This window comes from Ambystoma mexicanum, chromosome 1q (genome assembly GCF_040938575.1).
Source record: "Ambystoma mexicanum isolate Mex_15411 chromosome 1q, UKY_AmexF1_1, whole genome shotgun sequence".
Taxonomy (NCBI): Eukaryota; Metazoa; Chordata; class Amphibia; order Caudata; family Ambystomatidae; genus Ambystoma; species Ambystoma mexicanum.
Window position 1 is genome coordinate 616,887,592 of NC_090922.1, and position 17,600 is coordinate 616,905,191.

Consider the following 17,600-nt stretch of genomic DNA (forward strand, 5'->3'; position numbering starts at 1 on the left):
ACCTTAGCTTAGGGCAAGTTAGGCCTTTTACATTGTGACATTTAAGCTAATAAAACTGATTGTTTTTGAGTTTGGAATCTGTTGTCTGTGTCCTTACTCATGATGCCTTCACAGAAGCCAAAGCAGCAGCAAGAGACGCCGGAGCAAGACCCTGCAGACCAGTGAGTGTTGGGGGCGGGGGGGTGGGAGGGAGGCACTCGGAATCCGGAGCGCTCTGGGTGGGCTACATACAACTAATGAAGTGCTGAATGCAATTTTTAAACCGTGCTAAACCTCAGGAACAAGTGCGAAGGAGTACAGCCAAGGTGAGACATGAGCAAGACCACCGCCAAGTTGAACTTTGTGAGTAAATGCAGTGCGGCAAGGCCAAAGACTGGCAAGAGGTTGTGACCCGTTATGGCAGAGCCAAAAGGCTAATCATGAGGAGCTAGAGGAGTGTAAATACTGCACAGAAAACCAAGAGCCCTTGTAAACGGGCAAATGCAGAGTAACCTGTGTGGGCTGAAGAACCAATGGGCCCTGGTTGTGCGACCTGTGATGGGTGGACCGTGTGGTCTGACCACTGCTGACCGTGTGGTCTGACCACTACGCCTAGACCAGTGAGCCCCACATTGGGAAAGTTAACGACACTATGAAAACAACAAAGAAAGAGCACTGTGAGTGAACTGGTGACACAAACCAGAAGTAGCGTCCGCTTGACCCAGAGTTAAGTTGAACTTTAAAAGACTGGCTCACACTTTGGTTGTTACATTGAAGTCTTGGGAAGGGAACCCTGAGATTTGATGAACTACAACAACCATCTTGAGGACAGAGCCTCAAGACCCCTTTTGTTTTAACCATTACTTTGAACCGGGGGAAGGGAGCCCCGAGGAGTGTGTGGAACTGTTTGAACATGAACAAGGTAAATCCTAAGACTTTTTGTGGAGCTTTCTTGAACTTGGGGAACGGAAGCTGAAGAATAAGCGGAGAGCTGGAAGAAGCTCAGACTTGTGTTGATCACCATTTCTTTGATTATTGACATCCCTACACACTTGTTTAGCTTTAGTTGTGAGGGCAAGTATATGTTTTGGGCACAGACAGACTTTTAAGTTGAACTCTTTGACTCAGACCTTCCTTGTTTTGTTCAGGTAGGTAAATCCCACCTTAGCATAGGGCAAGTTGGGCCTTCTACCATCCTGGCATTTAAGTTAATAAATATATTCTGTTTGAACTTTGTCTGTGCCTTGCTTCATGATGCCTTCATACCCTTCTCTCCCTCTCCCTCCCCCTCTCTGTCCCCCTCTCTCTCTCTCTCTCTCTCTCTCTACCCCCTCTCCACCTCTCTCTCCACCCCCCTCTCTCTCTTCCCCCTCTCTCTCTTCCCCCTCTCTCCCCCGCCCCCCTCTGTCTCTCGCTCTCTCTTTCTCCCTCCCTCTCTCTCTCTCTTCCCTCTCTCCCTCTCCTGCCCCCCCCTCTCTCTCTCTCTCTCCCCCCTCTCTCTCTCCCCCCTCTAACTCTCCCTCTCTCTCTCTTCCCTCTCTCCCTCTCTCTCTCTCTCCCCCCCCCCCCCCCCATGCAGGTTGACGGTCGACTTTTGTCACTGTGGCTGTGCATATTGTGTGCTGCCCATGGCTTTCGTATTTATGCCTTGTCACCTGGTCTGTTTTGGCAGGGGGGGGGGGGGCACTCTCTCTCCCGGTCTACGATACATGCATACATTCTTGGGTCTGCACTTCTGGCACACTGGGGCACATTCAGTATGGACTGTGGGTAGGTGGGTTCCAAATGTTCAGTATGTAAGCTTTTTTTTTAAGCTGATGTAGGCTTCTGTCTGTTAATCTGCGAGACCTGCGATGCCAAGAGACTTCAATCTGTGCCACCAGGAGGCTTGGTTATGCAGAGGGCGCAGTCTTGGCATGCAGTTTGGATTATGCTTTGTCTTCACTTCTAATGGATCCTGTTGAGTTGGCAGTTTCGTCTGCACCTTTTTCCTGCATTTGTGTTTTTTGTGTGTCGCATATCATGCCATGTGGCACACACATCACTTGACTCCCTACATGTTGCTCACCTTTGGCAATTTCTTTCTAGGTGACATACACAAGTGGCAGCAAATGCTTCAGCTGCTCATCAGCGGCAGAGCGCGACAAGTGGATGGAGAACCTGCGGAGGACGGTGCAGCCCAACAAGGTGAGGCTGGGGAGTTATGAGGAGGACCTCTGGAACATTGTGTCCTTTGCTGGCTACCAAAGGTGCAAACCACTTTAGGGGGTGCCTGGTGGCCCCTAGAACAACATGTTTCCATCATAAATAAGTTGACTAAAGCACCCAACTGGCAACCATCGTTGCAATGGATAGGGAATTGGAGAGTCCAGCAACCTTAAAAGCAGTATGCCCAGAACAGTGGAGAAAACTCCCATCTTCAGTGGAGCAGAAGTCAGATGTCCTTATCTTGGAGTCCATGCAATTGATCAGAGCACAACCTCAACCCATGTTACGAGTGAGGGAGCCCAGTGATTAAAGAAGCTTAATGTCCCTACCCTGTGGTGTTTTTGTAGAGCAGAGTAGTGGCCAGTTCACTATGGTTTTGATGCAGAACTTGTCTTAGTCAACTGTAACAAAAAAGGTCCCCTTCTACGCATTGAAAGAAATCTGTGTTGCAGCCGTTTCTTCCACTGGCCTGTCTCTGTAGTGTAAAAGAGTGCCAGAACATGTATTTTTAAAAGTACAGCAGTGGCCCTTCACTCTAGTTGTGGAGGCAGTGTTAGCAATTGAATACCTTGGTGCCTAACTTTTCACCAAGTTCAGCCCTGGTGTTGATTTTATTCTTCATTTGGCATAGGGAATCAACCATCTTTCTATCCATAATTACTTGTATTGTGTCCTATTTTCCTGTTCATCACAATGTATATAAACTAAAAGGTGCTTCCTGCCAGTCTCATTGAACCTGACAGACTCATTGAATCATCAGACCATCAGTACCACAACCCTTTAAACTGCCTGGCGCTCTCCTTCAGCTCCATGACCTTCAACTGCACTAACACTGAACTACCAGGCTACCCACTGCACTAGCACTGAAACGCAAGTCCATATGCACACCACTATTATCAAGCCACCATAACCTCCTGAGACTTCAGACAGGGCGACAGTACTACCTTTTAAACTATGAAGCAACCTATTGGTCTTCACTGAACCACCCGACCTCCAACAATACTATAATAGAAACAACAGACTGGCCCACAACACTAAAACTGGGACACAAGAGCATCATACAGCACTGCCAAACCGTCCACAGTGCTACCACTAGACCACCTACAGCATTACCACTGGACTAACATACTGAACACAGCACCAACCCTGAGGCACCAAATCGAATTACAGGCCTACCACTGAACTACTAGCCAGACTATAAACCAGTAAACTGCATCCCCACTTAGTTGTCGGACTACCCCAAAATCACAAAACCTTCCAAGGCACTACCACTGAACAGCCTGATCGACCCCCAGCAACACTACCTCTGGATCACCAAACCACACAAAACTACCACCACAGCACCCAACTGGCCCATCCCTGCCAGCAGAGCACTTCCACATGACCACCAGACCACCCACAATGCATTTGCAGAACCAACAAACCACCCAAAGTACTATCACCAGTCCAGAGCTATACCACCGAACCTCCATACAAGCCCACAGGACTACTACAAACGGATGACCCACATCGCTATCACTGAACCACCCGACGATCCACAGTGCTGCACAAGAACACCCATTGCACTAATCTACCAACCAACAACACTACTAGTGAAGTGCCAGACCACTCTCAAAACTACAACTAAACTTCCAGACAACCGCCTGCACTATTATTGTGCTGTCAGTCCTCCCACAGTGCTACTACTAGCATACCACCAACTACCACAGTGCCAGTATACTGACTGAAAGCACTTACACTGAACTAGTTGCCTCACAAAACTGTCACTGAATCAGTAAACCATCCACAGCAATACGGCTGAGCCATTCGATTGCCCATGCAGAACAATCACCGAACAACCAAATGGACCAAAATCCACTACACCAGATTGATTAGACTGCCTATGGACTAAAATTGATCCAACAGCCCACTGTTAGTACTGCTACTGAACTACCAGAACATTCACAACACTACCATTAAGCCACCACACCTGCACCACTGAGCCCTCCAGTTCATCCTATATTATTTTCATTGAAAAAACTGACCACTTTGTTTTACCACTGAACCACAGACAGGCCTGTTAAAATGCCATGAGCCGTCAGAAATGTCGCAGTACTTTCAATGGGCCTCTAAATCTACACACTGTATTACTGTTGAATAACACAACAATCAAAAGCTATACTACAGAGCCAACCTATCGCCCACAGCACTACCAGTGGGCTACCCCATACCTGCAGCGCAACCACAGAGCTGCTTCACCCCCCACAACATCAGCAGTAATCCACCTGTTTTTATTCTTCATCTCTAGCCACCAAACTGGTTCATGCCCTTGGTCTGTCTGAAATACCAGTCTTGCCCATGCCTTCAGCCACCAAGCCACATTTTGTATTCGTCAGATGAACACTGATTCACAAATCTAACCTTAAGAGTTAACCACTGATACACCAGTAACCCCCAAAGTACTCTCACCAGTGTATTCTTCATATTTATTCTCATGCTATTCGTTTGACAGCCCTCCTCCACAACCCTTTTTCACAACTGTTGCATCAACCTGTCACCATTACCAGTGCTTTTCAGTGTTGCCCCTACTGTCCCTTCCAGTAAGCCTGGTTTTTAGCCATACTGAGAAGAAACCAGTCTCTTGTTGATCCTGGTACCCTGTTGCTATTGTACTCCAATTGAAAACTGAGTTTTTTTCCATATTGCCTTTCCACTTAGGACAATTGCCGACGAGCTGAGAATGTTCTGCGTCTATGGATCATCGAGGCCAAAGACCTGGCTCCCAAAAAGAAGTACTTCTGCGAGCTCTGCCTGGATGACACACTCTTTGCACGGACTACCAGCAAAACAAAAGCAGATAATATCTTCTGGGGCGAGCACTTTGAGTTTTCCAGCCTCCCTGCCCTTCACAGCATCACTGTTCATATCTACAAGGATGTTGACAAGAAGAAGAAGAAGGACAAGAACAACTATGTGGGCCTTGTCAACATTCCCATGGCCAGTGTGACAGGCCGGCAGTTTGTGGAGAAGTGGTACCCGGTCAGCACCCCTACCGCCAATAAGGGGAAATCGGGAGGCCCCTCAATACGCATCAAATCACGTTACCAAACCGTTACCATCCTGCCAATGGAACAATACAAAGAGTTTGCAGAGTTTGTGACTGGCAACTATGGTATGCTGTGTTCTGTGCTCGAGCCAGTGATCAGCGTAAGGAACAAGGAAGAGATGGCCTGTGCACTGGTGCATATCTTGCAGAGCACCGGGAGGGCAAAGGTAAGATATTAATTCACCATTGTGCATGCCACTCCAACTATGGCCAGGATCGGTTACAAACTCTTAATTTCCACATACATTTTGCTGAATGTTCTCTGCTGTAAAAGTGTCATTATTAATGCGATTATTGGTACCAAGCTTTTGTAGATTTTATAATACCAGAGGGAATTCTGCTCTATGAAGCATAGTTTTTGTTGCTTAGCTTTCCAAAACAGATGTAGCCCAGCCTCATTCCCCAATAACTCTCCCACCACATACTTTTAGTATGTGCTGCTACTTGGATTCATATTCCATAGTGAATACTTAGATGGGGTAACGCATAATCCTAGCCACATTCTGTTAAATGCTCCTTGTTGGGCTGCACTCTCCCAGAGTTGTTAACCTGTTCGCACAGTGCTTGGCCTTCTGCAGGATTCTGTGGTGATTAGAGAAAATGTAACATGCCTAACTGTCGTCCCCTGTAGGCACCCTGCCGAGAGTCCGCAAGAGTCCGCTGAAGCCCTCCAATTCTCATCCTCTTGGATTAAGTCATACCTTTCAGTTTCTGCCAGTAAAAGGAAATTAAGATGCCCACTTGTCCACTAGATAGCTGGGTAAAGTCTTGGCACACTCTTTTGATTCCAAAGGCCTCTTTTACGTAGCATGCTCTATATATATATATATATATATATATATATATATATATATATATATATATATATATATATATATATATATATATAACCTAGTTGCCATCGACCCTGCAGGGGAGTTTGTTAATTTGGGATTAACGAAAGGGGAGAATGTTGGGAAGGAGAGAGGGTCTTTCCACCCCCCTAGGTGATACCGAATAAGAAAAAACATTAAGAGTGCACATCCAGGGAGCACGGGGGGAGTGGATGCACATAGAGGAGGGTGCACGGTCACCTTAGTGCATGCATTAGAATCTATATGATAGATGCGGGTGTAAACGCCAGTTTGGCGAATGGCAGCCATTTTAGAATTTATGCCCCACTGAAGTTGGTACTCATATATCAGCCTCTGAAGGATGAATGGCTGAGTTGTGTCATGATGCCTGCCCCCGGAAGACCAGACCAGGCCCAGAAGCCCCGGAAGCAGGCATCATGCCACTTGGAGCATGCCCAAAAGCCCCAGTTAGGGGCTGTTTGGGTGCAGTCCTGGCGCCTATGGCGCCAGGCTCATAAAGATAAAGTCAGTCCTGGCGCCATGGGCGCCAGGCTCATTATTGATAACTTACCTGAAGCAGACCATGCTGCATACTCACCTGAGGCAGACCATGCTGCATGAAGACTCAAGCCAAATGAGGCTTAGGAGGGACTATTTTACTGAAGGGACTATCTTGTTACTTGGGTGGGGCTGTGGAAGAATACTTACCTGGAACTTCTTCCAAGGCTATTTAAACCAAGCCCAGACAGCCACACGTGCTTCGCGTTATTCTGCTTGCTGCAGCGTAACGCTCACCATGTTTTCAGCAGCTCCAGTCTTCAGCCACGCCCGCTTCAGTCCTGGGACTCCTGAAACAAGAAGAAAAGAAGGATAAAGGTTAGAACAGAAGTTTTAACTTTAATCCTTACCTGAATCCTGATCCATTTCACCACAGAGCTGAAAGAAAGAAGTCTTTGAAGCATTGCTCGCATTCCTACGGCGCCGCGCTGAACTCACCTGCTTGGCGGTACTTCAGCATTCCATCATGCTCTCTCCATCTTGCGGCCCCCCTCCGACACCTAAGGAGACAAAGACAGCAAGGTGAGCAAGGGGACTCTCTAAGGCTATACAAGCTACCCCCAAGGACTTACCTGATTTACCACGGGGGGTACTCACCTCATCTCGGGTCGGCGCAGTCAACTCTGCTTCATCGCCGTACCCCGGCCCCTAAGGGGAAAACCACAATAGACTTACCTGAATCTTACCAATTGCCATTTGGAAATCTTCGAGTGGATTAATCGGCAACCTGCAAGGAATCGGACAGAGTGAAGATCAGGCATTTGAACTCTTAAGAACAATTGGACTTTAGAGTCAATACTGGAACTCACCAATTCCTCTACGCCAGTGAAGTAACCGGTCATCAACGCGCCCCTGCAGTCGACGCAGGATGGAGAGCTCATCCTTCCAAACCATCAGTTGAGACTAAGAAGGGGACATCAAGAGTGATCTGTGGGAAGACAACGGGAGTGGGGAAGGTGGGTTGACACTCAATTCCACGGGTGGTTAATTCCTCTTCTCCTTTGCAGAAGAATATTCCTGCGAGCCAGACAAACTAGGCTGAGTGGGCCAGTCCAGTCAGTCATCTCGGCGCTACACGTCACGCTGGTGGAAACAACAGCGGCCCAGTTCCGGTCGACGCCCCCGTGGGAACCAGGTGAGCGTAAGAGAACGCGAAGCCTACCCACAAATACCTACCTGGGCGTCATGGAGACCTCGGAAACTGATAGTTGGCCCAATTATTAGGGGAATTAAGGGCCAAAGTGCATTCCGCCCGCCAAGAAACCAATGCCCTCAGGAGGGAACCGATAGTGTCAAAAGAACGAACTGATGAGTTGGCCAGACAACTAGTACAGAGCCAGGCTGGACAAACACCTCTACCAGGACTTGGGGCAATTCCAGCTCCTGTACCATCGAATAACCCGGTGCAGATAAATTTACCTGGAGCCGTTCCTTTGGCTCCGCCTGAACGCTTTGCCGGAGACCCAAAAGGGTTTGCAACATTCATGAATCAATGCCGCTTGCACTTTTTATGTAGACCTGGAGCTTTCCCAAACGATCAGGCCAAGGTAGCCTTTGTACTGTCATATCTCAGCGGCAGTGCGGCAGATTGGTCCATTCCACTAGTTAACCAGGATGACCCGATTCTTCGAGATTTCCAGGGTTTTCGAACAAGCATGGAAAGACTATTCGCCCGACACTCCCGAGGACAGGCTTTGGACAACAAACTTTTATTCCTACGGCAAGGTAACCAGGATCTTTTATCTTACATTGCAACTTTCAATAGATTAGTAGTGGAAACCGAATGGCCTGAAGCCAAGCGAATCACATTATTCCATCGAGGACTTCGGGGAGAACTCAAAGATGTTTTGGCCCAAATCGTGAACCCGCCTCAAGACTGTGCTGAATATATAGATCTAGTGGTCCAGCTCGATCACTTCAAACCAGGAAGGCTGACCGAACCAAGTTTGAGAACAGGGTGTTGGTTAAAACCCACGTAAGCTCCAAGGGAGTAGATGTCTCAGAACCTATGCAAATCGGGGGGGGTTAAAGGACCCTTAACCCAGAAGGAAAGAGATAGAAGACGGGAACTGCAATTATGTTTATATTGCGGAACTACTGGTCATTTTCTTCGGAACTGCCCTGTAAAACCACCCAAGAAAGTTATAGGAGCAGCAGACGAAAACCATGTGAAATCTGACTCGGGAAACGACCACGCCCGGCAAGCATAGAGGTCGGCTTGCCAAGCTTAAAGAAGGACACTCTGACCTTGCATTTCACCATACCCATGGTCCTTGTAGATCCAGAGCAGCCATCACGCATGCACGCGGTAAAGGCGTACATAGACAGTGGAGCCATAGGAAATTACTTGGACTGGGAATTGGCTACCAGGATGAATCTATCTCTCACCCGCAAGACCACGGCCGATGTTGTCACCACTGTAGATGGAACGGAAATTGCCTCTGGACCCGTAACTCATTCCACTGCAGAGATGACATTGCTGAGTCAAGATGGGCATCGAGAGGCTATGGTGTTTGACTTAATCAAGGCCCCACAGTTTCAGCTGATACTGGGGATACCTTGGTTGGAAAAACATAATACCTGTATTGATTGGCGAGAGAAGAGACTAACCTTCCCAGAATGTGCTCACACCTGCTACCCAAGGAAAACTCAAAACTCAGTCCTGGCCCCAGTAATTCCAGTAGCCAAACACCTTACCACCTCACAGATCGTATGATTGTCAAATAGATCTTGTACCTGGAGCACAACCACCTTGCAGCAGAATCTATGCCCTTACGGAACCCGAAAATCTCCATTTGCGCCAGTACCTAGACCAGTACCTTGCTAATGGCTTCATTCGCCCGTCCAAGTCCCCTGCATCTTCAGCTTTGTTCTTCGTACCGAAAAAGGAAGGCGACCTTAGAACATGTATAGACAACCGCGCACTGAATCAGATAACCATCAAGAATCAATACCCACTGCCTTTGATCCCAGAACTACTAGACCAGGTGAAGGACGCTTGTATATACACGAAACTAGACCTTCGGGGGGCATATCATCTGGTACGTGTCAAAGAGGGTGACGAATGGAAGACTGCTTTTCGCACCAAGTACGGACTATTTGAGTACCAGCTGATGCCCTTCGGACTATGCAATGCACCAGCAGCCTTCCAGTTCTTCATGAACGATGTCCTCCGGAAGTTTATCGACGTTTGTGTGGTCGTTTACATCGACGACATCTTAGTATGCTCTTTATCAGAATCTGAGCATGTAAAACATGTCCGAGCAGTCCTAGAGAAGTTACGCAGCATAAATTATATGCTAAACTGGAAAAGTGCATCTTCCACACTACGGAAGTGGAATTCCTTGGATTTATTCTGACCCCGAGAGGAATCCGGATGGATACACGAAAAGTGGATGCCATTCTTAATTGGCCTTCGCCAAGTTCAATCAAAGGAGTTCAAAGCATGCTTGGCTTTGCCAATTTCTACCGCAGGTTTATCCCGGACTTCTCGCACATTGTACATCCCATTACAATGCTATTGCGAAAAAACAAACGCTTTGTGTGGACAGAGGAAGCCGAGAACGCCTTCCAAGAGTTAAAAGCTAAATTCACATCTGCTCCCATATTAAGACACCCGCGCCGCGAGCTTCCCTATATAGTGGAAACGGATGCATCCAGTTCAGCCATGGGAGCAGTCCTTTCCCAAAAGGATCCCGAAACTAACCAGCTTCACCCAGTGGCGTTTTGGTCAAGAACATTTTCAGCCCCCGAATTAAACTATGCCATAACCGACAAGGAGCTGCTGGCCATCAAGTCCGCCTTCAAGGCTTGGCGGCACTATCTACTGGGTGCCAGACATACCATCACGGTCATCACTGATCACCGCAACTTACAATACCTAAAGACAGCCAAAGCCCAATCTTCGCGCCAACTCCGTTGGGCATTGTTCTTCGCCGAGTTTGATTTTGTAATAACCTATCGACCAGGTTGTAAGAATGGTAAAGCAGACGCATTGTCCCGGATTGGAATGGGAGAAGCAGAAATAACTTTAGAACCCGTACCCATAATTCCGGAACAGAGAATCCTTGGCCTGACATCCATACAGACACTGGAGGACATTCAAAAGAAGATCCACCAACTCTTTGATTCCGTTGCTCTACAGGATTGGGCAAAGAAAGGTCCAGAGTACTCTGTCATCGATGATTTACCTTATTACCAAGGCCGGCTATTTTTACCGCAAAAAGAACTACAGGAACTTGTCATTTCCCATTACCATGACACCTTAATAGAAGGGCATCCGGGTATTGCAAAAACCGAAGCTAAAATTAGGAAGCAATTTTGGTGGCCCATCTGGCGAAAGGACGTCAAGTCATTTGTCATGTCTTGTGGCATTTGCGCACAAAATAAAGGGGAAAAGAAAAAACCTGCTCGATTATTGCAACCATTAGACATACCACCTACCCCTTGACATACCTTGTCATTAGACTTTATCACGGATTTACCCCTGTACCAAGGTTACAATACCATTCTAGTTATTGTAGATCTTTTTTCTAAAATGGCCCACTTCATTCCTTTAAAAGGGATACCTTCAGCTTCAATCCTGGCCAAGGAATTCCTTGAAAATGTTGTCCGCCTGCATGGCTTTCCTTCAGTGTTAATTTCAGATCGGGGCAGTCAATTCATTTCACATTTTTGGAGGAAATGCTGCCAACTGGCACAAATTGATGTTAGGCTTTCGACCAGTCACCACCCTCAGACCGACGGGTCAAACGGAGAGGACCAACCAGACTCTTGAACAGTACCTCCGTTGTATGCTACATCAGTCTGAGGGGAATTGGAAAGACATTCTGTGGATCGCAGAGTATGCGTACAATAATTCCGTACACTCAGGAACTGGACAAAGTCCTTTTTTTACCATTTATGGGCACCATCCTCGAACCTCGGATTTGGACTCACCCCAGCATTTAGAGATGCCCGCAGTGGACCATCTCCACGCTGTTATTACACAAGCCTTTAAAGAAGCAACCATCCATTTGCAAAAGGCTAAGGAAAAATACAAAAAGGATGCGGATCAGCACAGAAGTGAAGCTCTTCAATACCAAATAGGGGACCAAGTATGGTTAGCCACTAAGCACTTACCACTCAAGGGGACTCGGACCTTTAACCCCAGGTATTTGGGACCTTTTTCTGTCAAGGCAATTATTAACCCAGTGGCCGTCAAGTTGGACCTACCTGCTCATATGCGAATCCATCCCGTCTTCCACGTATCTCTTTTGAAGCCAGTGCAACCAGGAACTAGGCTAACCACTCCACCTGAACCTATCCTCATAGACGGGGAGCCCGAGTTCGAAGTCAAGAATATTTTGGACTCAAAAAGAGTGAGATCAAAACTCTTTTACCTAATTGACTGGAAAGGTTATGGTCCACAGGAAAGGTCTTGGGAACCTAGTGACCACGTGCATGCACCTCGTTTAGTGAAGAGGTTCCATCGGGAATTTCCAGACAAACCACGGCCAAGGGGGAGAACGACTTTAGGAGGGGCCTTGAGGGGGAGTGCTGTCATGATGCCTGCCCCCGGAAGACCAGACCAGGCCCAGCATCCCCGGAAGCAGGCATCATGCCACTTGGAGCATGCCCAAAAGCCCCAGTTAGGGGCTGTTTGGGTGCAGTCCTGGCGCCTATGGCGCCAGGCTCATTATTGATAACTTACTTGAAGCAGACCATGCTGCATACTCACCTGAGGCAGACCATGCTGCATGAAGACTCAAGCCAAATGAGGCTTAGGAGGGACTATTTTACTGAAGGGACTATTTTGTTACTTGGGTGGGGCTGTAGAAGAATGCTTACCTGGAACTTCTTCCAAGGCTATTTAAACCACGCCCGGACAGCCACACGTGCTTCGCGTTATTCTGCTTGCTGCAGCTTAACGCTCACCGTGTTTTCAGCAGCTACAGTCTTCAACCACGCCCGCTTCAGTCCTGGGACTCCTGAAACAAGAAGAAAAGAAGGATAAAGGTTAGAACAGGAGTTTTAACTTTAATCCTTACCTGAATCCTGATCCATTTCGCCACGGAGCTGAAAGACAGAAGTCTTTGAAGCATCGCTTCGCATTCCTACGGCGCCGCGCTGAACTCACCTGCTTGGCGGTACTTCAGCATTCCATCACGCTCTCTCCATCTCGCGGCCGCCCTCCGACACCTAAGGAGACAAAGACAGCAAGGTGAGCAAGGGGACTCTCTAAGGCTATACAAGCTACCCCCAAGGACTTACCTGATTTACCATGGGGGGGTACTCACCTCATCTCGGGTCGGCGCAGTCAACTCTGCTTCATCGCCGTACCCCGGCCCCTAAGGGGAAAACCACAATAGACTTACCTGAATCTTACCAATTGCCATTTGGAAATCTTCGAGTGGATTAATCGGCAACCTGCAAGGAATCGGACAGAGTGAAGATCAGGCATTTGAACTCTTAAGAATAATTGGACTTTAGAGTCAATACTGGAACTCACCAATTCCTCTACGCCAGTGAAGTAACTGGTCATCAACGCGCCCCTGCGGTCGACGCAGGATGGAGAGCTCATCCTTCCAAACCATCAGGTGAGACTAAGGAGGGGACATCAAGAGTGATCTGTGGGAAGACAACGGGAGTGGGGAAGGTGGGTTGACACTCAATTCCACGGGTGGTTAATTCCTCTTCTCCTTTGCAGAAGAATATTCCTGCGAGCCAGACAAACTAGGTTTAGTGGGCCAGTCCAGTCAGTCATCTCGGCGCTACACGTCACGCTGGTGGAAACAACAGCGGCCCAGTTCCGGTCGACGCCCCCGTGGGAACCAGGTGAGCGTAACAAGTTGGCCTTGTTGAAATTCAAACCTGCGACCTGCAGATCACACACAGATTGTGACAGCGAGTGTTCAACCCACTGAGCTATCTTACACTATGGGTCATCTGCGAAGTTCTGCATCTCTGCCAGAGCATCTGTTTGTGACTTGAAATGTGAAGGTGCAGAAGTTCCATTCAGGCTTTAAGTGATGGAATGTTTCAGCTAGAGAGTGAATGGTTTGGTGAGCGATACATAGTGATTTCATTTGTGGTTTATTTATATTGGTATGATATAAGTCATTCATAATGGGCCTATAGAAAAGTGTTAAGAGGCACAAAAAAACAAGGGAAGACAGAGGGATGACAAGACAAACGATCTTACTAGGCCTTGTGTCATTCAGATCGTGCAAGTGCAAGAACGAGAAGTGCAAGGGGAAAGGGAGGGGGGGAGTGCAAGGGAGAGGGGAGGGGAAAACAGGGCAGCAATGCTCTGAGTAAGTGCAGCCAAGACAGCACAGCTCTGGGTAGTGCAAGGAAAACCAGGACTGGAGGGTTACAGTTACTGCCCCGAAGTGCGTGGTAGGGCTGGAGGCAGTGCAAGGTTGACTGATCAAGAAAGAACCTGATACCCAGTGAGACTCTGAGGGTAGCCAAGCAACCAGTCGGTACAGCAGACAGGTAGGTCAGCAGGGGAGGGACAGAGAGAAAGCAAAGGAGAAGAGGAATGCTTTGAGCTGCTTCCAGAACTTCAGGTGATCCGTCTCAAGTTTGAGAGGTGCAGGGAGGCCATTCCAGAGGGAGACCGAGATCTACCCCCACTCTCTGCCTGGAGGAGCGTCTAACCCTTCGAGTGTTGGAGGTAGCTGAGCCAAGGGCTTTAGAAGGAAGGTATTTTGGAAGAGAACTTTGGATGTAGTGTGGGCCCCGGCCCCAGAAAGCCTTGTGAACAATCCAAAGGGTCTTGAACTTGATCCTTGCAGCCACCGGGAGCCAATTGAGAGATTTCAGGGCTGGAGAGATGCATTCTCTGGGCTTAAGGCCAAGGATAAGTCTTGCAGTCCTGTTCTGGATTAGTTGCAGAGGGTCGGAGAGTAGAGGAAGGCAGATTGAGAAAGAGGCTGTTGCTTCTGGGGGAAAGTGAGAAAGGGAAGAGTCCCTTTGAGGAGGTGCAGCTGGTAGTTGGACTACTTGGCGACGTCCGAGATGTGAGGAGAAAGAGAGAGTGGAACCGTAGATGTCACCAAGGTTTTTTGCCTCACACGAAAGGGAAGGAAGAGGGCCCAAGGCGGACGGCCAGAGTGAGAGAGAGGGAAAGCAGGGGCAGGGGTTCCAATGAGAAGGATCTCCATCTTACCGGTATTAAGGCAGAGATCGTTGGAGGCGCACCAATCTTGAATCACGGATAGACAGTCAGGAATGCGTGAGACAGGAGAGGAGGCTGAGGTGAGCCTGAAGACTAGTGGAATGTCATCCACATAACACACAAAGTTAGAGGAGAAGGTAGAGATCAGGTGGGCCAAAGGGGCCAAGTAGCGGTTGAAAAACCAGAGTGAGAGGATGGAGCCCGGGGAACGTCACTGGTAGAGAGAGAGGTGGTGGAGAGAATGGGACCCAGTTGGACCTGGGAGGGTCAGTCCAAGGGGAAGGAGGCCAGCCACTCCAGGGCCTGATCCATGATGCCCAGTTTCTAACAAAGTCGATTGATTAGGAAGGCGTGGTTGGCCGTGTCGAAAGCAGAGGAAAGATCAAGGAGGATGAGGATCGAAGGAATGCTGGAATCAAGCTTAGAGAGCAGATCTTCACAGGTGTTCAGGAGAGAAGTTTCCGTGCCTCATAGGTCGGACTTGTCTAGAAACCTCATCAGGTGTTGTCAGAAAGTGGAGAAGAGTGGAGGAGAGGGAGAGATGGCTAAAGGGGGGGGGCGAGAGAGGAAGTGGGAGAGGAAGAGGAGATGGAGGACAGGATGTTCTGAGTTTTAGCAGAGAATTGAAAGGCCAGAGCCGTACAGAGGGCCTGGGAGGTAACAGGAGAGGTAGAGACTGCAACAGGACTGGCCAGTTCCTTGCAGTTTTTAAAGAGTTTGACCGTGTTGCTAGAGGCTGCAGAGAGGCAGGCTTGAACGTGTTCTCTCTTCTTGGACAGGACAGAGAGTCTGTATTGCCTTTGGAGCGGGCGGCAGGCCAGTTTGTCAGAGGGTGCGCCCAACGCCTTCCACTTCCTCTCAGCCACCCTACAATTGCGTTTCTGGATGGCAAAGTCAGAATCATGGAGGTAGGCTTCAGCCAGATTCTGATGACAGGGGCAAGGATGTCCAAGGTGTTGGAAATAGAAAGACGCAAATTAGAAAGGGCTGTGTCAGGGTGTGAGTCAGCCGCAGGAGTAGGAGGAGCAGAGAAAGTAGAGGCAAAAGCGTCCACTGATTGGTAGCCAGTGCAATGCTCTTAGTGTCATGAGAATGTGGTCGGATTGTTGAAATCTCATCAAAAGTTTGCAGCTTATTTCTATATCATTTGAAAGCATTGCAAAAGTTATGTTGGGATGCGCAGGTAAATCCTGTTGTCATAATACAGCCATTCGTATAGCAGGGTTATGTCTTTGACTCTCGAAGGGAATGACAGGTGGGGAATATTGTTGTCTGTAGTGGACGCAAGCAGTCTTTGGTAACAAGTATTTGAGTTCATAGTGGGAGTTTTAACACTCATCTTTGGATTATTGGCAATGGTGGGCGAAACCTTTGTAACCCGACAAACCTTTTTCTAGATCGTGGTACATGTGGGAGCAGTCGGCACTCCTAAAGCTAGTACTATTTCACTTGTTATTTAATTAATTGTACATCTATAGAGGGCACCAAGCCCTGAGGCATCTGGGTGCTCGATTTAAGAATATGGTTATGGGTTTGTTTGCTGTGGACGTGGGTTACAGTAGGTACCACAGCACTTTCAAAACAAAAAGGGATGCCCGATTATAAACCCTGGTCCCTCAGGCTTTACATCATATATAGGAACAACAATATGGACCAGAGAGTGAGGGATGACCCTTAGCACTTAGTTTACCATTTTAATTATATTGTTAAACAATTTCTTCAAAACAAGTTCACATTTTTATTCTATGTAGTTCATTAAAAGTAAATCAATTTGCAAACATCAATTTACACAACAAAGTAAATACAAAATATTTCAAAAACCTCTCGGCTCACACACGCAAATGTCCACCATCCATTCACTCTTGTTCTATCTTCACAAACTTCCCACATTTCATAAAAATGTGACCCTCTATATTAGCCACCAATTTCACTTTCCAATATTTCACAGTGTCTGTTCCCTTTCTCCATTATCAGGTAATACAATCTGTATGTCAATATTCCCACAGATTTTGTTGTCTACACGTGTTTCGGTTGTCGTGATTGGACTCCAAAAATAATGTCCATTGAATAATGCAACCTTCGACAGGACAGAAAACAGGAATCTAAATATATCCTATTTCCATTGGTAGGGTGAGCCACACCACCTACAAAAACAAACAGATAAAATCCATTGTCATTTTCAAATATGTCATCTCTCCTCAATTATACAGTACATTCAATATATTTTAGAATTACTCTTAGGTAGTCATGTAGTCTGACTCACCTCCACATCAAATTCTGTGGGGGTAATTCAGATGTAGGGACATATCCCAATTTCAGCTGTAGGCTTCAACCTCAGCCTTCCTGTCTTGCCTATGAAGCGAAAACACTTTGTCTACAGTCTACGTGGAGCAACTCAATCTCATACGAAAAACTGAAAAATGCAGTCCCTAATTTGAGACACATGTTTATACTCACTTTCCTTATGACCAGTGCCACTGATGGTATTAACGCAATATGCCGAATGGCTTTTTGCTCTTTTGTGTTAGGAACACCAGGATATTTGTCTCCCTAGAAAACACATATCATACAATTAGGACAGACTCTTGGTTTATATAATTAGTGTGTCTCTGGGCAAAGGAGAGACAATATATACACGATCTCTATTAGTTTGCGTTGTCCAGCTGTCACTGGGATCAGCTGAATGTATTCCCCTTCGCGGGTTAATACTACGTTGTTTGCGCATCTAATGGGGGACCCGATATTCTGTACCTCGCAGCCTGGGGGACAGTAA

At 47.5% G+C, this 17,600-nt stretch overlaps 1 protein-coding gene across 8 annotated transcripts in view; it reads left to right on the plus strand.

The window, feature by feature from the left end:
• RASAL2 (RAS protein activator like 2) overlaps nucleotides 1-17,600 on the plus strand; it is a 1,332,618-nt gene that overhangs the window by 1,047,848 nt on the left and 267,170 nt on the right. For all 8 annotated transcript variants that reach the window (XM_069641161.1, XM_069641162.1, XM_069641160.1 and 5 more), the window contains 2 exons: nucleotides 2,068-2,166; nucleotides 4,885-5,439. In XM_069641161.1, the coding sequence (XP_069497262.1) occupies nucleotides 2,068-2,166; nucleotides 4,885-5,439 (654 nt within the window). The remainder of the gene's footprint in view (nucleotides 1-2,067; nucleotides 2,167-4,884; nucleotides 5,440-17,600) is intronic.